Consider the following 25,659-nt stretch of genomic DNA (forward strand, 5'->3'; position numbering starts at 1 on the left):
TGAGATGTCGCAGCACTGACGACACAGGTGTCAAAGAGATAAAATTAAATACAAGAAGGAGGGAAGAGAAATTATCCTTAATGACCTGATCCTCTGAGGAGCAGAAGATAATGGAGAAATAGTAAAAAGGAAGAGCAAAAGGTAAAACTCGTTTCCTTTGAGACCAGGTTCTGATCTATGGTCACCGTAACACAAGTGGTGTTAATCATAGAATCATAGAACGCTTAGAGTTGGAAGGGACCTCAAAGATCATCGAGTTCCAACCCCCCTGCCACGGGCAGGGACACCTCCCACCAGACCAGGTCGCTCAAAGCCCCATCCAGCCTGGCCTTAAACACTTCCAGGGATGGGGCATCCACAGCTTCCCTGGGCAACCTGTTCCAGTGCCTCACCACCTTCACAGTAAAGAATTTCCTCCTAATATCTAATCTAAATCTCCCCTCTTCCAATTTAAAACCATTACCCCTTGTCCTGTCACTATGCTCCCTGACAAAGAGTCCCTCTCCGGCTCTCCTGGAGGCTCCCTTCAGATGTCGGAAGGCTGCTATGAGGTCTCCCCAGAGCTTTCTCTCCTCCAGGCTGAACAACCCCAGCTCTCTCAGCCTGTCTTCATAGGGGAGGTGCTCCGTCCCTTTGACCATCTTCGTGGCCCTCCGCTGGACCCGTTCCAACAGGTCCATGTCCTTCCTGTGTTGGGGACTCCAAAGCTGGACACAGGATTCCAGGTGGGGTCTCACGAGCGTAGAGTAGAGGGGTAGAATCACCTCCCGCGACCTGCTGGCCGCACTTCTCTTGATGGAGCCCAGGATGTGGTTGGCTTTCTGGGCTGCCAGTGCACATTGCTGGCTCATTTTGAGCTTCTCATCCACCAACACCCTGAAGTCCTTCTCCTCAGGGCTGCTCTCTAGACATTCTCCGCCCAACCTGTATTTGTGCCTGGGATTGCCACGTCCCAGGTGCAGGACCCTGCACTTGGCCTGGTTGAACTTCATGCGGTTTGCACGAGCCCACCTCTCAAGCCTGTCCAGGTCCCTCTGGATGGCATCCCTTCCCTAATGAGCCATTAGCACTTTGAGGAAAGATAAATGCATTTGTCTCTTTCAGTAACACACCCAATATAATACTCTCTCACTACAGTAAGAATAAAATTGGGAGAGGAACATTTTTCCCTGCTCGATGCAGACATACCCTGTATACATAGACTATACATCCTAAACTCCAGCCCACCCAGACCCACTACACAAACGCCCACAAAATCTAGTATTTAAAAGAAAACTATCAAAAATGCAGAGCTTGCTTAAATCTTCCTTTATTTGTAATGTAAGCCAAAGGATCTTACAGAACACAGAAATGCACTGCTAGGCCTCCTTGGGAGCTATAAGCACTTGGTGCACTTGTCAAATAATAACACACAAGCAATTAAATGATGGAGAAAAGGCACAGAATTCTTTGCACATACAGAATTCTTTACACATACGCCCTTGTTGTGTCCACACACGCGCACACACACGGAGCAGTTTCCAGTTCCCTGTAAGCCAAATGACAGCGGAGCTACCTCAGCCCACCTTGTAACACGCGGGCGAAGAGCCCAGAAAACCTCTCACCCGATACAAACGATGCCACCCAGCGAGTGCTCCCCGCTCCGGCACCTCGTTGCCGTACGAGGCGCACTGGCAGCCTGAGGCTTTCCTAAAAGGCTTTGGGCTACAAGGAGGAGCTCAGCAGCTCTTCATATAAAACCCCTGTTATATCTATCTTCGGCGAGTTCAAGTATAACGTAGCAAATTTAAAACCTGAATATTTGAGGCTGATACAGCAAGGACTGGGTTACGCGCTTCGCTTTCTGCGTTGCATCTACGGCTACTGAGTACGCAGCCAAAATTCAGAGTATCGCACGTTCGCTGGGTTAGGGCTTGCGTTGCAAATAACCCAGTTCTCTGGGCTGTACCTGCCGCCTCTGTCGCGGTGTAAAAAGGTGATTCTTTTCCTTCGTTATCAATACATTCCGTCTGCTGGAGTTTCCCTTCTTTGGAAGAAAACTCTTTGTTTCTACACTACGTTACGATGCTGCTGCTCAAGGTGTTACATTAGCAAAGGTGTTTTGGGTACATTATACCATTGGAAATAACTAAAATACATGAGAGGAAGGGGAAATGAGGATATAAAGCCTATATAAGTATTTACACATCCCATTATTAAAATAAATGAAGGCTAATAAACAAGGCATTAGCCACAAGTATGAAATACAAAATGAATGAAAACTGTTTTCTAAACAAGATTAATATGAGAATCAACTACTGTTAAAACCGAAATATAACATGGTTTTGGAAGCTGTAATAAAATATAAATTAATAGTTCTAACAACAAAAAATATCAAAGCTACATAATTGTTTTAAAACACTTTGGAGAGCTCAAATTATAGCTTTTTTTCCTCAGAAAAAGCCCAGCAGGGGGGAACCTCCCCCATTCTTCCTGCAAGTTGATATTACATTAACAGAAGTCTTCATGTTAAAGCATATACTTCATAATTTTTAATAGCTGTTGAGAGCATAATACAGTTCTTTCTGAACATCACTAGCACCTCCTGTAAACATAAAAAAAAGCACTGTTTTTAATCTCTGATCATTTCATATGCAATAATGCCTTTATTTTGTGATGAATTCCATTCCTTCATGTGGCTGTGCCCACAGTCGCAGGGCTCTGCTGAATCACAGCTTACACAACCGCAGCCGCCTCAGCTTCAGAGGCTTTAGCACCAGAGTCACAACTGTCTGGGCAACGAGGCTTTTGCTCCGCCACCTTCTGGGGCTTGTAGATACCCTAGAAATTAAGAACTCGGAGAGCCCAGCGTGCGTCCCGTCTGTCCTCGTTTGACCCACAGTCAGCTTTACCCTGATACTTGAAAATAAGGACCAAAAAGCAAGCTAATATTTTTTTTACAAGTTCTCACTATTGCTAGCCTAAAAGATTTACCTGTTGCATGTTAAGCTTACGTTATATTAAACTTTTTAAAATAGCCTGCTGAATTTTCCCTTTCATTGCCTTCTGGATCTGAAGTCCTCAAGGTTCATTTGGGTCACGTTTCCAAACTTTTCTCTGTATTTAGAAATGTACTGTTCTTCTAAAGTGGCAAGTAAGATGTCAGTTAAAATAGAAAACACTAAGGCAAGTTGCGAGAGACAGACAGTAGCGTCTACACTTTAAACGTCTTTCTGGGTCCCAGGCTCTCGATCAAAACAGATGTCCTTTGCATGTGGATTTACAATTCCGTGGCAAAGGCTGCAGGATAAGGGATCAGAGTCAGAAACACCCACAAGTTGTTGATTAGAATTTGCAGCACACAGAGGCGCAAACAACAGCCGCTGGTGTTTGTCCCAACGTTGGTGTTTGTCCCCCCTGGGAGCACAGAGCAGCAGGAAATCGCTAGGACCAAGACCCTACACCCCTTACTCCAAGCCTCTGTCTTAACACCTCCCTCTCTCAGAGGACTCTGCCGTTTGCCAGGCTGTGTCACTCCCCCTGCACGCTCACGGATGTGTCACAGGCATTTTCACACAAGTTCTCCGGCACTTCATCCTGTGCGCAGCCTCTGTATCTGGCAGCCCGAGACGCTGACATGACCTGCATTTTTCCTCCTCTCACGAGCTGCCACCAAGGAGAGAGGAATGTGCACGCAGAAAGGATGTCCTCTGGGAGACTGTTTTCTTACAAAACTGTGCATCAGTCGTGACTGGATGGGGTAGAAACCCCCGAAACTGTAATTCTTCAGAAATCCTACTTTTTAACTTAGGAAACATCCTTTCCCTCATCCACACACCCCAAATATTTATCTCTAATAAATGTTACATGTACAAGATACACAATCTGTATCAATTTTCCCTTCATTAGAGAAAAGCTTCATGCATCTCACCCTCCTCACTCCTCTCCTGCTTTGCCCAGTAGATATCAAAGGGAGTAGTTCCAAGTAATGGCTCATTTATTTCGTTGCTGAACAGGCTTGAAAAGTAAGATCATTTTCTCTGCTGTTTTCTTTAAGTGCTCACCTACACACACCCCTTGGGGCTTATACTTAGAAAATGCCCTCTGGGAGTCTGCTCTTTACAAGTGTCCTCACTCCCAGCTCCCGAGGGACTTGTCCGGAGCACCTTTCAGCTGCTGCCGAGTTTTAACAAGCTCTTGTCTGTGCATATATATGCTAAGATGAACACCCTACTTTTGAAATCTAAACTAAATGAAGTATTTTAAATAAACATCAAAGCCATCTTGTATCCTCTTTCACTAATCATTCGTTACGATCCCAGCGTAAAATTTCCTACTTCCAGGAAGGGCAGTGCCAGGCAGACACACATTTCTATGCCCTGGGTTTCTGGCGACGCAGAAAAGGGGGTGTCAGAGACAGCATTCTCAGCCTCCCAACACAGTTTTCGGTGGCAAACCATTGTTACTGCGCAGTAAAAAGCAATTAAAGAGGTTTAATTAAAGAGGAAAACAGATCAATAGTACCTGGTTTTGTACTCTTCATTCACAATAGTCTTGGACTGCGTCTCATGTAATTAGTATTACCAAATTAGAGAATACATTCTTAAAACCGTAAGCGACTGGAGGGGAAGACCATGACTGTCTCTGGTCTCCACTCACTGTGCAGGTGCCACAGCCTCCACTGCTTTCCCCTCCCAATTCTCGTGCGCTGGTTTCCTATTTATGCTGTAAATATTTTCCTTGTAATTCCTTCACGAGAAGCCCTCACAACACTACTGAAGAGCAGAGGGGAAAAATGACAATCACTAGACCAAAAGTGCTGTAAAATACAAAGTAAATAGGCACTTCTATTCCCCTCATCTTTTTAAGTAACTTTTTTTTAAGTAAGAGAAATCTTAGGTCTTACACGTGAAGAATAGCAGGCAATATACCTTCAGACAGAAGTGCAATTTTAAGCAAATACTTTCCCTTTACGATAGTAAATTTTAACTCATCCTATCACAAGAGCAATCGTTTCTGTAATTCAGCATTCTCATGGCAGTCAACAATAGCTGCCCTGTCATTTTTCAAGGGTTATATTCCCTGTATGTTACGTAGCTCAGACCGTAACTTCTTCGTCAAGCCCAAGTCCAAGCTTTTGCACAACTTCAGAAAAATTTAGAGTGAATACAGCTGTACTTAAACAAATAACCAAACTAAACTCGTCAAATAAAAGTGAGAATCATCAACTCTCCCTGTTGCAACCAAGAGTAAACGTAGGAAGAGAAAAAAAGGCCTAGGAAAGGGCAGTTTAGGTCGGCTGCTAGGATTTCCTCTGTTTTGTAATTTCAGGGGTTACTAGGAAACTGGATAAGGAAAATATTTGAATTCCGAGTTTCAGGAAAGGAGTTCATACTCTCATTTATATGCTTCACGAGAGTGTGAGAATTAAAAACTCTGTGTAAAAATACAGCTACATTCAGTATCTGTGGTTGGCCCCCAAGTAGACAATGACACGATTTTCATACACCTTCTTCATAGTTTTCTCAATTTGCTTCAAAAATACTTGAGGAATTCTCCCACACAAAGTGTGCACCGTGTCCAGAAACTTAGACTGCAGAGGGTAGTACAAAGACTGGAAGAGATTGTCTTCAAATGGAAACTGGAAGAAAAAAAAAAAAAAAAGGAAAAAAGAATTATTAGTTTTCAATAATTACAAAATGGCATTTTGTAAGTTTTTGTAAGATAAAACCTTATATAGGATGGCAATGGCTTGTCCCTCACTCTCCCAGTGTCATCAAAGCCTGTCAACTTCAATCACTGGTCTGCTTGGGAGCGCAAAGCTTGTCTGGGCACGTCACCTGAAATAGTCAGCTTCCCAGGAACTGTATTTCTAGAGTCTGTGGGACTCTAGAGAGTAAAGGGAGATTTACTAATATAAGGATACTGTAACAAAACAGGTATTTTAGAGAGCGGAGCTGTATAGACACATCAAAGTGGAAATATGGACCCATGCCTGTATGAGAGCTTCTGCCTTCCACGTGCCCGGAGGCTGCAGGTGCTCAGGGAGAAGCTTTCATTGGGTATTTAGGGACCAGAGCTGCAGTTCCAGCAGGAAGAACTACATTCAAACACTTTTTTCCACCTCCGATATTACAGAAAAACAATTTATCTGCCTTTTTGATTAGAAGTTTACTACAATATGAAGGAGGATCATTTAAATCATCTCAAATACACACATGGAGTAAGACAGGAGAGGCCAAACCTTGTTATTTTGTGTCTGATGGGTACACAACTGTGCTCAGCCTGATCTGCGGGAACAGCAATCGGAGTGATGCGGTTAAAGCAATAATTTACATTGAAATAAAAGGACTGCCTCTATCGAGATGGAAGACTTACATCACGTATCACTTCATAGAGTGCCTTGAATGTAGGCTGTTTGTCATCATGGTAGACGCCTCTATTTCCATGCAGAATAGAGACACCCTCTTCTTCTGCACCTTTACAGTTGCTTCCGTACATACAGTGATCGGGCCGGTAGTTCCACTGACACGGAAACACGTAGAGACACTCTGCCAACGTCGGTCAGGGGAGACGGGGAGGGAAGAGAGGAAAAAGACATGTGAAACAAGAGTTACAAACAAATCAAACCATGTTTCTGTGAGAAAGCTGGGATTGATAATCAGAAAAAGATTTGGTTACTTTCTTTTGCAAATATCCCAAGCAGCAGCTAGACACAGAAGCTTCCTTTCCTCAGGGGATGACTACAGATATCTCAGCACTGTTAGACCTGAGCTAACAGAAGGAGAGGGCAACACGAAGCCTGGGTGCAAACATAAACCAAGAGAGCATTTTACAAAGCTCCAAGTATCAGAATTAAACCAAGAAAGCATGCACCAGGTGGCACTATCCAGGGTTCTCCGCCCTCCTAAGAAGTTTCTGGAGTTACAGAAATGATTAGGGAAGCACACACTGCAGTGAGGGCTACATGAAATCCGGAATCCTTCTGGAGACAGCACGGGAAAGCTTGCAAAGCGTATCCAATGTTTGCTGCTGAAGCTTTCATTGAGGCCATGACAATTTGTCACACCCAGATACAGCAGAGTACAAGAGGTAGTGTATTTTATGCACAGTCCTCCTCAGAATTGTCACCCATTAATTTCATAGGTCCAGGTTATTTAAAGATGAGCCTAAATTCCCCAAAGGGCTTGTAACCTCCTTTCTCCTACTGATTTTTTTTTTTAAACTTTCTCTATGCACCCACAGTATTTGCAATATGCTTATAATGAATCACGCCAGCCCCTGTGACCTTTTTGCTTCAGAAACGGAGTGCAATGAATCCCTGCACTACGCCAGCAGGTTCATGTCAGAAGCACCGCAGACTGAATTCAGCGCTTGGCCTTTCTTAGCTTCCCGGGAGGTCTGCAGCTGGTTCCTCTGTGGGTCTTGGAGAAGTAGGAGCCTCAAGCCCTCTCTAGCAGGAGACTGCTCAGGAAAGGGCAGACTGAGAGTGGTTTCCATGCACCCTGACCTATCCCACATCCAGGATCACTCCCCAGTGCTGCCAAAAGGACAGGAAGAGCTGGAAGCCTGGTCCAAACCCCGTTACAGTTAACGGGGATCCTTTCAGTAACCCTGAACAGATGTCTGCAAGCACAGCTCCTCAGCAGGTCCCTATGGGGAGAGGATGTCGTCAGGGGCTTATTAGCTTTCATACGTGTCACTTGAGTATTCTTGATCTTCTCCACACCATGACTCTTTTGTGCATCTTTTGCTGTCACAGCTGGACTCAAACTCCAGCTGCTCGGCGAGGTGTCAGGTCCATTCATCACCGGCCTTCGGAGAAGGGAAAAAGGTGCGTCTCCTCAGGCCCCAGGTACCACCGTTCTGTGTATTTTTAAGCCAAGGCACTGCATCTATAAAGCACCACCTGCAGCAGCCTCCACTCATTCCTTCCCAGGCCAGTCTCAACAATCCAGCAGTTTAAAACCTCGGGAAGGTCTAGTCTTGTGTTTTAATTGTATCCAGTTCCTTTGTTTTCTTTTCTTGTGCAGCCTGATGTTACGTGATTTGCAAAAAATTATTTACCAGTTACAAGGAAAAGACGGACTCCGGTGCAGAGAGGAGTCTCAACACGTGGATTTGATAGAGAATGCTCTCATCACAAAATTAAAATATTTTTGCAATTTTTGGTTTTTTTCCTCCACACTTCAGTTAGCAGCTTGAGTTTGACTTCACAACTAATCCGGCTTCATCTTTTTCTTCCTCCAGCAGACCCTATTCCCATAACATTCATTTCTTTTTGGAAATTATTTATGATTTCATAATGAAGATTTCTTCCACTTGATGTTTTTTCTCTAGGATGGAGGGTAATACATGGGACGCTGATGTTTGACATCTGTCTGCAGTAAACAGATGTTAGCTTATTGCTTTGCTTTTGCTCTCTCTTTTTATTTGCCTGGATTTGGTTATATCCAATTACCTACCCTATGACTCCTTAGAGAAAAAGAAAAGGGAACAGAATAAATAAAAAGAAATCCAAACTTATTCTGTTCTCAAGATCGCTGGAGGGAATACAAGGTCACATAGGAAACAAGGAAAAGCAAACAAGAATGGATACTCAGCATATTCAGAAGCATGAAATAAGGTTCTCAGCTTCTTTGGGAAGCACATACTATGCTATAATTTTGAAATCCCTGCATTTCTCAGATGTTACTGTTCTTGGAAGTGCCTGAAGCCATTTCTGTGTGACATCAGTGCAAAATACATGGGGCTGCATTTCCAGAAACTGCCTCAGCGCTTGTGGAAAACGTCACACCCTTTTAAAATAAAGATGCCTAGAATTGCCAGTTCCTCATAAGAATATGGCTCAAGAGGAAACGCAGGACAAACCAAAAATGTTACAAGCTGTTTACGGAGGCATTGTGCAAGAGTGACATGGGAGTCAGGTATGACATTTTGCTGGGCTGACAAGTACATACGTATTGGTGATGCTGGTCCACGCTAGGACAGGCGGGTTCTCTGAGAACAGGGTTTTGAGAGACCTGAAGTCCTCCACAGCTCCCAGAGCAAGCAGAATACAGAAGAGTAGAAAACGCACAAATCTAAGCAGCAGAATATAGATGCCACCACCCTGGTGCCTGCCGAGGCCGCACCATTCACTGAGAGGCTGGAAGCACCTTTCTCAAAAAGTAACTTTTATCGAAGGAGAGAAAGTAGGGAGGGCAAGAGTTTCAGAGGAGATATTTCAACGGCTGTGTCCATCCTCTGTTTATATCAGCTTTGTTACTTGTTTGCATAAGCTGAATTTTAGAAAAATAGAGCATAGCTTTGAAGAAAGTTTGGCAATTTCACATTCAGATGAACAGCTGAAACAAACACATTTTTCAGCTAGGCCCTGGTCCAGTGATGCTTTTAAGCACGCGTACAACTTGAACTTCATTCCTGCATTTGATCATTAATGTTACATTGCCTTATTTTCTCAGAATCTCCAGAAAACAGATCTTCATATTCAATGGAATGGTGTCCAAGCCCCACTACCTGAACCACTTTCAGAAGGATTTTCATAGGTTGTAAATCCGAGGTGCACTTACACATTAACTTCATGCCAGAGTACGTTACGCGTACTCATAAATCATAAATATCAATAAATAAATCATAAAAAAATCATAAATAACAAATAACACTTTTTAAAAAAGTTTTTCAAGTTCAAGAAATTTTCTTAACACGGATAACCAGGACTCCAAGAATCATTACTTACCTGGGTTAAAGTAAAAAATTATATTTAGTAAATCCTGATCTCCCCATGTAATGTAATTTTTGTACTTTTGGTATAATGGATATAACATTTCCTCCCAACTCAAACCACTCGGTATCATGCTGTTCTGCAGGACAGAAAAACAGAAGCAGTGGGTTAATACCGTGAACGATGTGAGTCAGAGCGTGGCACCCACGTATTTGTGAGTCTGCTAAGCCGTGTCAGATTCCTAGATGAAAAATGAAGAACTGCCAGGAAACGTTAGAACTGGACAGGGCTGGAACAGCAGAGCTGACCACGCTCTTGTTTATCTCGACAGGAAAGCAAGGTCTCCCGGGTCCGGCCGTGATGTCAGCTCCTGCTATTCACAACCTTCCTATTCTAAGAAACAGGAGGGAAAAAAAAGTGGGAAAACGCAAAAATGCAGGGACAAGGTGAAGACTGAGGTATAAAAGCGAGGAAAAAAGCAGACTGAAAATGATCTTCCCTGGGAATTAGGATATTAAGAGCAAGGGCTTTTTTTACTCAAGCTGTTCCTGTATAGGAACCCCTGGCCTTGACTGAGGAACAAGACTACTTGGGGCAAATAAAGTTTTTTAAAGAGGTTACAGAATACATTCTCAATGAAACAAATAGAGATTTTACAAGTCAGGCCTTTCACACAAGAGGGGAGATGTCAGAGAAAATGTTCCCGTGTTATTTATACCAAAATTCATGGAGTCATTTGATCTGCAACAGGATACAAAATTCTATTTACAGCAGATGCAGACAATTAACAATTTATCTGGATATTTACATCAAGCTTCCCAACATTAAAAACAATACAGTGACTGCATGGAAGATCCTCGAGTTTATTCATTCATCTGTCTTTTAAGGGAAAATGAAATGTTGAAGAAGCCATTTTTACTCCTGCTAACAGACTGCTTCATCTGCAAGTTCTCAGTGCTCCAGCCTCATTTGTTTTAATAATCATTTTCAGTATAATTGCTTTTAGTATCCAAATATATATTTTATATTTTTCATATTCTTCATAATTTTACATATTACAAATTATTTACATAATTTTATACTGAGGTTTATAAGATGTGAAAAATACATAAACCGTTAGTTTCTGCAACAGCTGTACTTCTTCTCACCTTGAACCGAGTGTTGCGTATCCGTGTTAAATTCATTAGCATCACTCCAGAATTGACTCCAGTTGTCCCATAATAAGGGTGACGCGCAAATCGACTGTACCAGCCAATCTTTGGTATTTCGTGTTCTGGGGCCATGGCAGCCAGCTGTGTCGAGTTGAACTCTTTCAGGATGTGCCAGATGTCATCGATGGGCCTCAGGAAGAGAACATCGGTGTCCACGTAAAGGAGAGAGTCCACATCCTTCAAAATGACCTTTCAGGTTTGCAGAGCGAGGAGAGGAAGAGATGAAAAAAGGAACCAAATAAACAACAAAAAGGAAGGTTATGGGCAAAAGTCGCTTTTATTTTAAACTGATAATTTGAAAGAGGTTATTGATTTATCAGCTAAATGCAATCGCACACGGGAACAACAGTTATCGGGTTATTGGCTTGCTGTTTGTTGTTTGTGTTTTTTTAAACTGCACAGCACAACAGCTACCAGGCCACGCAAGTTGGATTCTAACCTTCATTTCAAATCCACGAAGTAGTAACATAAAAAATCCACATGGTAACCCACTCAGCTCACAGAAAAAAAACAAACCAAACCACCTTGAAGGCCTATTCAGTATCAGTTCTGAAATTAAAAGCAAAGAATATGTATTTGCATAGCTTTGTTAGTTCTTTTAAGTATCTGTAAGTGGTGGTGGTGTACAAAAAACCCTAACTATTTGTAGAAAATGTAATTTTTGCACGCTGTATAGCAAGGATTCTGAAAGGATCACTATTGAAAATGATATGCTGTGTAGTAACTTACGAATCTGCTACTCTGTGTGTGTATGAAAGATGCTTCTACGATCTGTCCCAAAAGCTAATGTGGATCCTGACCCTGCAGTTGGACTGGTTGGCACATACCTTGATGAAACATATAGTTTCTTCCGTAGATGGACAGGGTAAACTAGTATAACAGAAAACTTTTCATCTCCATTTGGTATCATCTTTCCTTATGCCTTTCTAATGACTGTTTTTCCTATTACAGCCTTGTGCTCCCAGGACACTTACACTCAGTATTAATACATGCAAATGTTTCACATTAATTAAGAAAACCCTATCAATCACAAAAATGTATCTGCATCCTCCTGAAGAACAAAATCTGCTTGGTAAATAGAAATGTCATATTAAAACTTATCAGGTTGGATTCTGATCTCTGTTATCGGACTCTGTACCAGGAATAACCACAGTAAAGTTAGTCAAGTCAGAGGGGCGTAAACTGCAAATTAGATCCAGGATCTTTAATCTATTCTTGTTGACAATGTTCCCCCTTGTGGCTATCCAAATCCTTACATGCTCATTCATTAATTTTAGTAGGGCAAAATTATATAGTGCTTCAACAGTCCAAGAAAACTCCCTCGATGTTTGCACCAGCTATTTGTAAGGTTGTTTGTTAGGTAATAAATACCATTAGCTAAAGCCGACCATCAGTTCCAACTGTATTTTTGTTGCTCCTCTTCATTATTTTCTAAAACTGTCCAAAAATTCCTGAAGGACTGAAATTTTCTTACTTTGGTCTCATCCAAAAGCCCTATTTCTCTTTCTTTCTGAAAAGCAAATCCAAAAGGCTATTGATTTTCACCACTTTGTGGAACAGAACAATCACTCCCTCATTCAATTGCAATGATACCAATGACAAATTCTCCTATTCATGCAGGCAACCTAATAAATTCTACTAAAGCAATTGAATTTTACATAAGCAGAAACCTATTGTAACTGAAGATTGCCTGTGAAAGAATGTGAAAAATGTTAAGATTTTGAACAAGCGGGGAGAAAAAAATTACCTTTAAGCATGCTTGACGGGCATCAACTAAGATGTCAAATCCATGAGTATGGACTTAAATGAGATTTTTCACCGCACTGAACACTTTGGGATTCAGATTGACATTTAGCCAAGTTTAACAAAGCCCTGACCTGTATTTCTGACATGGTAACTACATGTTCTTCCCAAACAGCAGGACAAGCAGGAGAAGGCAAGCGTCTCTGCATTTTAAACAGAAGTTCTGATTACAAGAAACTCCATGTAGACAAGTCCAGCACAACCCAGATCACGCTGCTGGGCGGAGGGCTATAGCAAAACACCACAAAGAATTATTTTTCCACAAAAAACACAAAACCGCATGTGAAGTTATCAACAAATGACTGACACAAATAGTTCAATAACACACTAAGATACCAGAGGCAAATATTTGCACATGTTAAGTATCCTCTAGTCCAATACCAAAAAAAAAAAAAAACCCCAAGTAAAAGACAACAGCTACTTTAAGAGTAAATCAATAGAAGACAGATGGCATAAAAGGAGAAAAGGTTTTTCAGCCTAAGGACATCCTGAATAATCTGTATCTTCTGCAGCACCTAGAAACCCTAATTCATAGGGACCTACTACATGAAGTCATATAAAATCAAAACATAAAAATAATTTTGAGATTGCCCCCCAATTTAGCCTGAGACAGGAGATAACACAGGAATACAAAGAGAGCAGAAGGTATTAGATCTTGCCTGAGGGACGCACAGCATGCTGTACACGAGGTAAGATTTTTCCTAAGGGTGCCCTGCTACAGAGACAAGCTCAGGCACTTTCCAGCAGAGGGTTAAGGGGAAAGTTTAATGGGTGCATATAGACCTCCCTCCCAAGCCTCAGTGACAGCCTGGGCACTACTTCTTCCAGCAGAAATCTGTTCTTTCAGCAACCTTAAACATACACATACATGTAAGTCTGTGGAAGTCAATGGACTGTAATAATTTTCCTACACATAAATGGATTCAAGCAGGTATTGCAGTTCTTTGTGAAGTGGGTGCCTACCAGCATTTGACCCTGCGCTTCGCGCCTCATATTCCCCCAGTCAGGATCCACCTGCTCTCCTTTCTGGTTTACCAAAAGGTTCTTCCCTCTCCTGTGTCCGAGGTCTTGTCCTGCAGTGACACCCAACAGGCTAAAAGAAAAGCTGTGCTGCTTCCTTTATGCCCTTGACAATTTTCTCTCTCACATGTGAAGTTTTAAGACTTATTTCAAAGCTACACATGTCAGTTTGAATTGATGACATCCCCTTCTGGCTGTGCATTTAACTTCGCCTTGGGTAGGGGAATTTAATTTCAGAAATGGTGGTTGTAAGAGTTCCTTGCATAGCTCCCGGGATTTCAATGGAGTTATACTGGGGATAAACTTAATTTAAATAACTCCAGCATTCCCAATGTCCCATAGCTTCCAGGTAGCTCTGTTCCCAAACGAAATAGAGTTTAAAATAATATATATTTTAGGCTTTACACAGCCCATAAAACAATATTTCGCTTTTACTTATTCAAAAGCATAGACAAGGAGATGATGTATTTTTGGCTCTGCTGATTTTCAGTGCCCAAAGCAGTGGAGTAGCACAAGACAAGCCTGGTACAAGAGACCTGGCTCCAGCTTGCTCTGCCTGAACCAGATGCCGCACAGCGAGGGGCTGGCAGCGCTGAGCCTGCCGGGAGGGATAACCGGAGGGACACAACTGCAGGTTACAGATGACATCCATCTGACCTGGAGCATAAGCAACGCCAGACTGCGTCTGGTAGCGCAAGCTCACGCTAGCACAAACCATGTAGACATATCTGACAGACTGTGATTTTTGAAACGAATGGTCAGGAACATGGCTTGACTGCGCTTGTCGTCTTCCTCGTTCTACAGGCGCTTACAGCTTAAAGGAAGTGTGATTTTTTTTTTTGCAGCTATGTAGAGTGTTCTTAGTAAATCTGTCAAAAAGTTCTGCACAGAACTGGCTATATTTAGCCTGACACTTCACTTAAATACTCAATTATCTGTAATTTGATTTCACAACTTCTGTCTCCATAAATTCTCCCCGTGTTAGCAAGGTTGGCAAGGAATAACACACTACTGCGTAAACACATACTGGTGTGTTGTGAAGCTGTGTTACCTAATGGTTTGCAACGGCTCGCACGGCAGTTTACCAGAGCTTTATCCAAAATTAAGAACAAATCACCAATCTTGATGCTAATGCAGCAGCACCACGAAGCTGAGCTACTAAACTTAATTATAGTAAGCAATTAACTCAAGTTACAACAGAGATGGAGACTTTTGCCTAGATAAGGTCCTGGCATCTATTCCCAGTGCTGCCTCTGATCCACTGGGTTGGATACTTCGGCGTACTCAAGAGGACAGCTAGAGTACAGGGATATTGCTAATCCACCTTAAAAGCTCTTAAGTAGATTAAGTGTTTTGAGAAGGGTTCTAAATGTTAGTTACTATTAGAACTAAAATCATCCAAAAATCCTTTAAGCATTTCATGATACTTTAGCTGATTGTTTTGGTAGCTCCAGACCAGCAAACACAGAGACAGCTGCAGCCAGCTCCGGGGTACGCAACAGGCGTGAGACCAGAAGAGGGCTTTTCACCTGGTGTCTTAACACCCATGTTAGTATTACAGAACAGTTTCAAGTGATCGCTGAGACCATTACCCTCCGAGTTTATTTTTAAAGTTTCATTTTGTGCTGAAGTAAAGATCCTCATCTTCCTCATTCTGTCTTTGCAAATCCCATCGATGCTTTTATTGTAGTAGACTGCAGAGATTTAGACTTGTGCGATTACATGGAGACTCAATCTACTTTCCATGTGTAAGTGGCAGACGTGATCAGATGTCACAGAAAGCCTCTACAAAAGCAGGATGCCGTATGATCTTCCTTAATACTTTAACAACCCGAGTGGACTCCACAATTTGGGAATGCGTACGTCAAACTCTTACCCAGGAAAAACCGGTTCATCGCTACAAGCGGCAGGATCACATCCCAGAGCTCCGGTTTTATCAGCGAGTAAAACCATTGCGAGACTCTTACACAATTTTCCCTTCACACATTCCTCATACCCTCCTGTCCACTTTCACACGCCTGCTGGTGCTGCAGAAGAGAGATTTCTTTGGCAGGAGAGGCACTTGTGAATCAAAGACTCACATTCCACTCGGGCTTAGCATTATCAGAAGCAAGACAATTTGCACAACTCGGAGCTAAGCAGCTGATAAACTCAACTACAGCTCTCCCGGGGTCCTCCCTAAATCCAGTCACATTTTATGCCGCTGCAGGGGAAAATGCTTAGTACAGGGAAATATAAGAAAGAAAAGGATACTGACCTCCTGCTGGTATTTATTTAAAATAAAAGGCAAAATAGTTCTCTAAACAATAACACTAGAAGCCCTCTGCTCCCACTGTGTGCAGACTGGATTTCTCCAGCATTGTCTCATTCAAATGGGATATCAGAACCCAGTTATCAAGCACGAAAAAAATAATGGTGGCTGAAATTACCCAGAAACGGCCCAAGGTTCTGTCAGTCTGTGAATTTGAGTACCAAAGTGCAACTGGACACCTGCCACCTCAGCTAGTACTACAACTTGTTTTCTTTACTGTATCCACATCAACTCAGTGTCAGCTGCAACTACTCTTGGACAACTCCTCCTATTCAAAGCCATAAACCTCAGCCTGACCACACACAACATTTTGCAACTGCCCCAAGAGAAACAAACACACACTTACGGCTCAGGTTGCCTCCTAGTTTTGCAAAGACAGCACGTGACAGTCTAATACTCCTTACAAGAAGCTACCGGAGAACTTCAGCAACACACGAGTAACAAAAAAAGAGCCTAAAAAGCACTGCTCGACCTAAAGGGATCAGCATGAATACATAACCCTTTTCTGTCATCAAAAGAGTGATGACAAATAAAAGTGAAATTGTTTCTGTGATGAGAATCTACCAAAATGACATTTCTTTCTATCGCAGAAATAAAAAGAACAGAGAGCTGTGTCTACTCGGTGAAAACAACCCCATTTGAGTACATTCTTACAAACAATCTGTATTGAACAAGCTAACACTTAGGGATGATTTTCCAGGTGAGATAAATATTTACTAAGGCAAGAGAGGATCCCTGCTGAAGTTGGAGTTACTTTCAGCCCATCTGGCCTTTGTGCGTTTGATAGCCTACCTCTAAACAGCAGATAAACCCAACTGCTGACAGCACATATTTTCTCACATATGTATTCATAGCCTACGTATCTGGACGTGCAGCTGTCTCCTGATTGTTTCCATCTGAGAAAGTAAAGATTTTTTTTGTCCCCTCCATTTCTCAGCAACGAAGAAACGGCAGCAATGAAGAAACCTGGATCACGCGAACTTTATTGGAGTCACCCCAATCAACGGCAACGCACAAGACATTTTTGGTAGATATTCTCATAATTCCACAGAAGTTGCTTTGCGCAAAAGGTCCTTCAATTCCTGGTATTTCTGCACATGCAAAATTGTTATCGACACCTTCCTTCTCTCCAGCAACCTTTAATTTTTTCCAAGTTTATGAGACAAAGTATTTACAGTAAAGAGTACGAATTTTCAGTGAACCTGAAGATCCCAGGGTACACAGGACTCTTGCATGAAATCTGACTTCAAGCACATTGGAATTATTACCTTAAGGACAAATCTGACAGTGTTGGAAAACGAAATAAAACTCAAGGAAAAGGGATTGCTGAAAGCATCAGTCTAAGGGCTAACACATGGAAAGGGAGATAGCGGGTAGAGAGGGTACGATGACTGCGTGCTGAAAAGAATGTTATTTATGGAAGGCATGCAGCATCTACCCTGGAAGCATCTGCCCTGAAAGAGCTCTCGCACGGAGTCTTAAGAGTCCAAGAGGCCAATGGAACAAGAGACAAATAAGAAACACACATCCTTTGTTAGCAGGAAAAAAGCGAGGCTGGATTTCTGGTTTGTTTTTATTTTTTTAAGTGGCTAAAGCACAGACTAAAATATCTTTAAGCAGATGTTTCAGCCTGAAAATGGTTTTAATACTACACCAGCAAATCTTCCTTTCTGTGGAATTAACCTCTTCCTGAAGCAACCTACACAGCAATCCAGGTGCCTTACCGGAAGAAAAAGGCGCTGGGCAGCACATGGTTTGAATAACTTTTTCCATTCCTGAGCATTTCCTACTGAGAAGGTTATTGGGTAAATGTTGTACTCAAACTTCTTTGTATATGAAGAAGGCCATTCCTTTAACTGAAAGACACGGGGGGAGTAATTAGACGCTACATATTATATAGCTTTTTTTAAAAACATATGCATGCATAAGGGATTTATAAACTGCGTACAGTAAAAAATGTGCTTAGTTGCAACTTCTTGATGTCAATTTAACTTTTCTCAGAGATTTGTGACTTATAACTAACTCATTTATTTATTTACCATATGACAAAGAAACTCACCTTCTTCTCAAATTCAGGCTTAAGGGAATCCTCAGCAAAAATGTGAAAGCAGAGCCTCCTGTTGCTAAAGAGAACTGCTGATTTCAGCATGATCAGCGTCTCTTCCAGCCGGTCCCCACATGCCACAACTGCCAGATGCATGCATGGCAAAGATGAAGGCTCTTTTGAATGTCTGTGTTCTCCAGGCTTCCTGAAAATTCAAAACAGGCATATAAAAAATACTGAGGTAAACATGAAGAGAATCCTGCATTAACAGATATCAGGGTTTCTTTTCCTTTCCCTTCATTTTGTAAGGGATCAGGAGCCTTTTTCTGATTAGATATCCGCAGAATATGCATGCAGCACGCCAATTGTTGTCAAAGGTACAAATCACGAGTGTTAAAAGTATAACACAAAGAAAGATGCCATTTTCAGAACTTTTCTAGTTATTCCTACATTTCTGGATTTGCATAAATCACCGCGCTACATACACAGCTGAAACCAATTCAATAGCACCTCAAACCAGACAACAACTTGCTCTGTGCCAATGACAGCTTTTTTTTTTTCTCCAGCTTAGAGGTTATGAAGCCAGAGTGGATTTATTACTGCCTAGCCAACTTTCTAACACAATGCAGATCACAGAACTACATCCAGTAACTTCATTACCAGCCCCATAATGGCTAGACTGGAAGAAGACATCCATACTTAAAAAAAAAGAAAAAAATTCACTCCATCCATATGTAAATTATTCTAACAGTTAATTAATTTTGCTGTTAAAAATGCATGCCTTAATCCTGGCCTGAAGGAACTAGCATAGTTTCACAGGACTGCTCTCCGATGGAATCCCTGAGATTTTACTAAAATAGAAATTTTTAAAAACAAACATATTCACATGTCCCAAATGAATCAGACTATATTCCACAAGCAGTCAAGGGCCAAACTATGGGTTTTCCACTTAGCACCCATCTATGCTGGCTTTAAATAAATTTCAGCTAGACTATAGGGGAATCTGCATCTAAAAAGCACATTGAAGCTGTTTGTTAGCCAGAAAAATCAGAGTTCTTTCGGGGAGCTGAAGACATTTTCAAAGTACGGCCTTTTGGTTTTGTGCATTGTGTCCCCCCCATCATTATGGAGGTAAAAATCACATCCTCCAGGAATGCTTCTACGGTATTGTACTCACAGTCCAACAGGGATTGCATTTATACTCCTTTACATGGATGTGTGCTGACAAAGCAACTAAATCACAAGCATCGTCATCATTATAGGGGAGTTCAAAAGGCTAATCATAGATCACTACCAGTTCTTGACATATCACTAAACAGATGACAATCAATCCCAGCCTCTTCTCAGCACACATAATTACATGCATACAATTAATCAGTAAAGTTAATACTAGAAACAAAAGTTCTAAATAAAGAGAAAAATGACAGTTAATAAAGCTGTCATTATCTTTTTTTCCGGACATTAAAATGCTTCCCTCTCTAACAGCAGCGTTCTATACTACAAAGCAATCCACTTCTGTGTTAAGGAATACCAGCCAGTGGTACTTTACTGACTATACAAAGCAACATGTTTCATTAAGGGTTTAAAGTCTTAGGCTTTAGTCTTAATTAAACCCCAATTTCATCAGTGTATAAATAATGGAATACCACATCAATGTGAAGTGGTATTTACTTTCCAACCTATTAGTGTAAAACCCACTGAATTATTGAAGTGAATAATTAGCTGCTCACACAGATCCCCTTTTCCCCCCTTCTCGCTATCTGTTTAATGTTTCCTCTTAATTGAGTCTCTAAATCAAGCCATATGCAGGATGAGAACTGCTTTGATATAGCTTGTGGCGATGGAATTCACTGGGAGAGGAACTCTAAGCTTTTATTGCAACATTTCAAAACCTGACACCAAATCACTAAGCTTTTCTGGGCAAATTTTAGCCGCAGTGAACCCTCCCTTATGCAGCTGTTTTGTAGCAAAAAATCCAGTATATGGAGACAAGCCCTTCCAACGAACAGACTCGGCAGAAGCGACCCTAGGTAAAGGCAGAATGCCCTGTGAGCCCAATGGCAGCTAAGGATGAAGAGGAGAAATCCCACTTGCCAACATGAAGACGTGGAATTATGAGTCACGAAGGACTGGGCTGAAGGGGTTCAGGAGCCTGCAATGACCTAAGAAGGAATAAAAATCCCCGAGAAAAGGAGCATGAAGCAGTATTTGAACTACCTCAGTAGCAGTCTGGGCTACTGAGAGCAACGGTTAGTGAGAAAAGTAGCAACGAGGTACAGAAGAACATTGGGACACAACATTTTGGCATCTTTTTTTATAAGTACATTAGGAAAACAAGAGGGCTGTGAAAACAAAGGTGAGCTGGAAAGGGAGATAAAGAAGTGCCATAGCAGGACGCATTTAACAGCAATCTTAGCTTAGTCTTTATAAAATTACTATTATTATCCAGAAAAGAGGGAGGTCTAAAGGCAAAGTCAAACTGCTAGGAAGGCAAACGAGCAAACTACAACAAGGAACATCACAACTCCCCTCCCCTCCTGCGTTTATACCTGCACATGCATATGGTGCAAGGAGGAACGGAAGAGATGGGGAGAAATAACATCTGGATGACATGATATTCCTTAAAAATCTGCAGGATACAGCCAATGGCTTCAAACCAAAACAGTTCCAGTTTGACCAACAGCATGTAGGATGCGAATAAATGGCTGTGCTGGTTTAACTGAATCCTCTCTTGAAGGTCAGAGGGTCTCCACCTTGTGCTGTCAAGAGAGAAACTGGAGGGTAGAACTCATCTCATACCCGTGGAGCTGCTACTTCACTTCTACTGGGGGTAGGTCGGGCTGGGCACCAGCAACCTTCTTGTTCCAACAGATTTACTGCTTAACGAAAGGCCTTCTTTAAGCTGAAATTTCATATAAGGTACACACTGAATCCTGATTTGATACAGTGTATCTCCTCTAATTGCAAAGTTTTGTTTATCATGTAGTTACCAGTGGTTGATGCAAACATACTGGGAAGCTAAGAGTTTTCTGTAACCTGCTCAGACAATACATTAGATGGAATACATGAAAGATAGATACTTTGTTTAAAAGCTCCATGCTTTTAAACAATACGCTAATACAAAGGATAAAATTTGTTACATAGAATAAAAAAGAGCTGGCAAGCAAGAAAGAATGTATCGCCAGGTTATCAACCTAAGACATTCATAAGCTTTTGACATACAGAAGTACTTAGTGGTTGAAGGGCAGGTGAGCACCGTTTTTGGCTCTATTTCAGTAAGTCAGCTCCTGCAAAGCTTTGGGCGAGTCATTAATTCTTTATGCTTTAGTTGTCCTACCTGCAAAATGGGAACAGTGGTTAGAGTAGTAATCGTTACCTACCCCAGGGGACTTCCAAGCACATTAAAAAGCACATAGATCCACAGAGTACTACCATTATTATTAGTCAATTCTCCCTAACATTTATATGTGCGTTCATTCATTTATAGTACAACTTATTGGTTACGGGTAGAGTCTATAATTGGATTTTATGACCTAAATTAAATGTTTAAATGCATCGAAAACAATACAGTGACCTGGGCCTTAAAGTTTAATGTGTTTGACAAGACCAAATAAAGAAATAATATACACGTCTTTGTTGCTTTGATATCCTTCTTCTAATTTCAGTACATAACTGTAGCTTGTCGATATATAACTAATAGAACATGATGTTAAACTCCTTGCTCTGTTCCCTGTTTTACCCATTTGTTCAGAGAAAACGGCTTCCTGCTCTCCCTTTCTCCTATTATAATATTATATGGCTTTAAAATTAAAATTGCCTAAGACTAAGCACTACAGAAAGCATCACAAAATACTTGTGGAATACATCCCTCTGAAGCAGCTGAAGGCAGACACGGTAAGACATAGCACAGCAAAATGTTTATACCAAAGGCCTTCCAACAATACAGACCAACTCCTATCCAGTTGCCCAACGGTATTTTATTTACTGCATACATTTTTTTCTGACAGGCATGGGTATTGACATCACAGAAGCAGCCTGAGTGCTCAAGCACAATAGTGTACATTTCTAGGTCTTAAAGTTTAGATTACATGCAATTTTCTTATTAGTCACAGCCAAAGTGTCTCAAACATAATTAACCGAAAACCTGTCTAAATCAATCCAGATCCATTCAAAATAATGCATTCCCGTCTCATTACAGAGCCTGCTAATCTATTCAAGCCTTCAAATTTATTCCTGAGAGAAAGATAATGCATGCAGATTCTTACAAAATGCAATATAGTTGTTAGTTTTTGAAACCTCTGTATTATGATCTCATTTAGTTTTGCAGCATAAACAAGGTTAGATTTAGGCAATGTATCAAAACTGGTGATTCACTAAATAGGCTGCTTTCCTGACAGTCAACACTGAGTCAATGTCCCAACAGTGGCTCCATTATAAGAAACACATTCTCTCACATACTTTAAAATATGAATTAGAAATGCTCTAAATGTTTTCCAATAAAGTTTTCTCACTTTAATGCAGCTGCACAAAACTGACTGTAGCTGCTGACAAACAAAAAAAAGTTTCAGTCCCCTCCTGCCACTCAGAGAAAAGGGAGAAAAGCACTCAAAACCAGAATGGATGTTTATATCTTCTGCTTTTATCAAGTGGGTTCTTTGTTGGACAAATATGAGATATTTGGGCCTTCAACACGTTATTAGAGGCTATCAAACTCAAGCCAAACTTGTATGTGTGTGCACAGAGGCTGCAGAGAGAAAAAAGTATCTTGACAGGTTGCCATCCAAGAGATGTTTTGCTTTGGAAAAGCTACTTCCAGGGAACTAAATGTGCTGGCAAAGGTTCGCTTCCTGAGCCTTGCCACGCTGGTTTAATAGAAAGTGTGGTCACATCTGCCCTTCAAATGTAAAATAACCCTTTTGCTTTTTGATACTTTGCACACATTGGTTTGGCACACACTTATAATTCTTCGTAGGAAAAAAAAAAAAAAATCTTTCTGAAGATGTAGGACTTGCTACTTTCAAGAGGAAGGACCAGTAAAACCATCATCAAAAATAATTTTTCAAAGCTAACCAGAAACTTAAATGCAATGTTCATCTAGATTCACTAACATTTGCTAGGTACCAGCCAGCTAATGATAGGTGACTAAGTTAAGCTTTTATCATGTATTACTATGTCTTAAAACTTAAAAACTCATGTATCCTATTATTGTCATGTTCCAGAATGGCACCCATTGGCGGTTACTTCTGCCTTTCCAAGGCAGCAGGCATCTCCTTGGCTTAGACCATGTTATGTCACCTCCCCCCACAAATTCTTTTTTATGGACACCTTCATTTAAATAAATTTTATTTTAGTAGTAACTAACACAATAAAGGATCTTTCAGCAAAAGGCAGAACTGGACCCACAGAATTGTGCTTCTCAGTTACACAAACTCCCGCTGGTGTCAATGGTGCAGGATCATGCCCTGCCAGCAGACGTGAGGGGAAAAAAACCCCAACAACTAACCCCCTCAAAAAGACAAACAAACAAAAAAAAACATTCGAGGAACATGATTTAAATACAGCATTCCTCTCTTTTGTTGTTGCTGTGTTGCAAACCTTGCAAAAAGTACTTGCAAAGTCAATAAATAATAGAAAAGTTAGATGACATCAAATTTTGGAACATGAAGATGCCCACTGAAAAACTCATTGAAATGGAACAGTTGTTTACACTCTCTAGTGGTTTCATACTTTCTGGGCTCCTTCCTTCAGTGTTCTTCTTGATTTCCATGATAATCGCAGAGATATGCCTTAAAGAAAAATGACTTCGGGAGGTACAGTTGCTAGTGGAAATAATCCCGCTTTAATACATGCATTTGAATTCTGCCCATGACCCATTCTCAGCCACAGTAAACATCTCAGGCATTCAGTAGGGTAACAATGCTTGTAAGAAACCAACTGCTTTAATAAGTTAAGGAGTAAAAGCTCAAAAAACAGGAATAGCCCTTCATTCAGAACATCTCTGTGAAATCATGAATCAAAGACACAAAGACATACCAAGTTAATTAGATATATGAGGTCACACTGACCATAATGTAGCTGGAATGCAAAGGGGAAAACAGTCCTCCACCCACCGAAAGCACGCTGCCTGTATCTTTTTCTGAAGTAATTACAGTTTTTTAAAAAATATTCTGCCTGTAAAGTGCTGCAAGAGGGAACATAACACTCCCATGATTTCAAACTCTTGAAAAAGTTTTGCTGTATTAGTTTACATATAAAAAGCATTGAAAATAAAAAGCTTACAAGCTTAAAATGCACTAGTGCCTCACAGTTTGGAAGCCAGTGGTACCACACGGAAATAGGCAGCTGCCTTCCCTTTTCCCTGCAGCATTCGTGAAAGACTCGCCGAAGCGTAGCTCCTGAGACTGACAGCAGCTCCTCACGGACACCCCAGCCAGCCAGTACCACATTCCCCACGTCAGCCTTCAAAACAAGGCCAAAACTAATGGAAAAGCCGCTATTCCAGGGGCCTCTCTCACCCAGGCACAGAGAGGGAGTATCGCCCCGCTCAGAGGCAGGGACCAGAGCCGGAGGTTAACACCTCCACACACTTTCGTGGCATCTCTGGCAGCCGCGCTCCGAGTGAAAAAGTTGATGCTTCCACAGCCGGAGCTGTCGGCTCGAGGGTTTCCAACCCCCGGTGAAAAAGACCCGGGAAAGGGAAGTGCCCGAAGGCGGCAAAGAGACACCAGCGAGCGGCCACAGCGGAGGCGACCCGTGGGGCGGGACGGCGCCGTCACCCGTGGGGCTGGGAGCGCCTGACAGCAGCCGGGCGGGAGGTAGCCCGTCGGGGTCACGCGTGAGGCGGGAGCGCGGTGGCGGAGCCGTTACCTGGCGCTGGCGAGTTTGCCCCCGGCGAGTCTGCCCCCGGCTGGGCTCCTCCGCGGCGGGCTCCGGCCGAGCCGCGGCTGCCGTCGGGCGGGCGGGGCGGTGGCGGCGGTCGCGGGCGGCGGTCTCGGCGGAGCGGCGGCGCTGCCCGCCAGAAGATAGAGCAGCAGGAGGCTGCCGAGGCCCAGCAGCGCCGCCGCCACCTTGCAGGAGAGCCGCATGGCGGGGCGGCAGGGGCTCAGGCCTCCCGCCCGCCGCCGGCATCGCCCGCCCGGCCCGGCCCGGCCCCGCGCGGGGACGTGGCCGCCGAGCTCCGGCCCGGCTGCCGGCAGCGGGGGCGGGGCGCGCCCTACCGTACTCTCTGGAGTAGCCGCGCCCTCCACGGGCCGGCCAGCCGGAGGGGCAACCTGATCTCCGCAGCGCTGGCCGCAAAGGCTCCGGGAGGCGGTTCGCTGAGGTAACAGGATGGCAGAGGCTCTGTACAACGCGTATTGTTTAATAACGCGGTCATCAAGTAGCGTGTCCTCGTTCCGGGAAGGAACACCTGCCCACACACTGTTCTCCTCCCGCTGGTTGTATCGGGATACACCACAGAACTTGTGGAACAGTGAAGGAATACAAGCATTCACTTTTGGCTGCCTTTGAACTTGTCCTCGTACCACTAATCAAGTGATTTTGCTGGTCTCCTCTGCAACATCAGCAG

The 25,659-nt window shown here is 42.5% G+C and overlaps 1 protein-coding gene across 1 annotated transcript; it reads right to left on the reverse strand.

Moving 5' to 3' along the window:
• Window positions 1-1,295: 1,295 nt before the first annotated feature.
• Window positions 1,296-25,177, reverse strand: GXYLT2 (glucoside xylosyltransferase 2). Its single transcript, XM_074151860.1, has 7 exons — window positions 24,960-25,177; window positions 18,108-18,297; window positions 17,773-17,904; window positions 10,852-11,103; window positions 9,719-9,842; window positions 6,358-6,530; window positions 1,296-5,620 (listed from the first exon to the last, which is right to left on the reverse strand). The coding sequence occupies exons 1-7, from the start codon at window positions 25,175-25,177 to the stop codon at window positions 5,438-5,440; spliced, it is 1,272 nt and encodes a 423-aa protein (XP_074007961.1). The 3' UTR covers window positions 1,296-5,437.
• Window positions 25,178-25,659: the final 482 nt, after the last annotated feature.

Source organism: Numenius arquata, chromosome 8, assembly GCF_964106895.1.
Source record: "Numenius arquata chromosome 8, bNumArq3.hap1.1, whole genome shotgun sequence".
In the NCBI taxonomy this organism is placed as follows: domain Eukaryota; kingdom Metazoa; phylum Chordata; class Aves; order Charadriiformes; family Scolopacidae; genus Numenius; species Numenius arquata.

What these genes read in the sequence shown, in the direction of transcription:
- GXYLT2 (XM_074151860.1), bottom strand. Translation starts at nt 25,177, where the DNA reads ATGCGGCTCTCCTGCAAGGTGGCGGCGGCGCTGCTGGGCCTCGGCAGC. An exon ending in CCCAGCGCCTTTTTCTTCCG is followed by an intron (nt 11,104 to 17,772) that starts GTAAGGCACCTG and finishes CAAACCTGAAAG; the next exon opens with GTCATTTTGAAGGATGTGGA. An exon ending in TACGCAACACTCGGTTCAAG is followed by an intron (nt 9,843 to 10,851) that starts GTGAGAAGAAGT and finishes TCTGTCCTGCAG; the next exon opens with AACAGCATGATACCGAGTGG.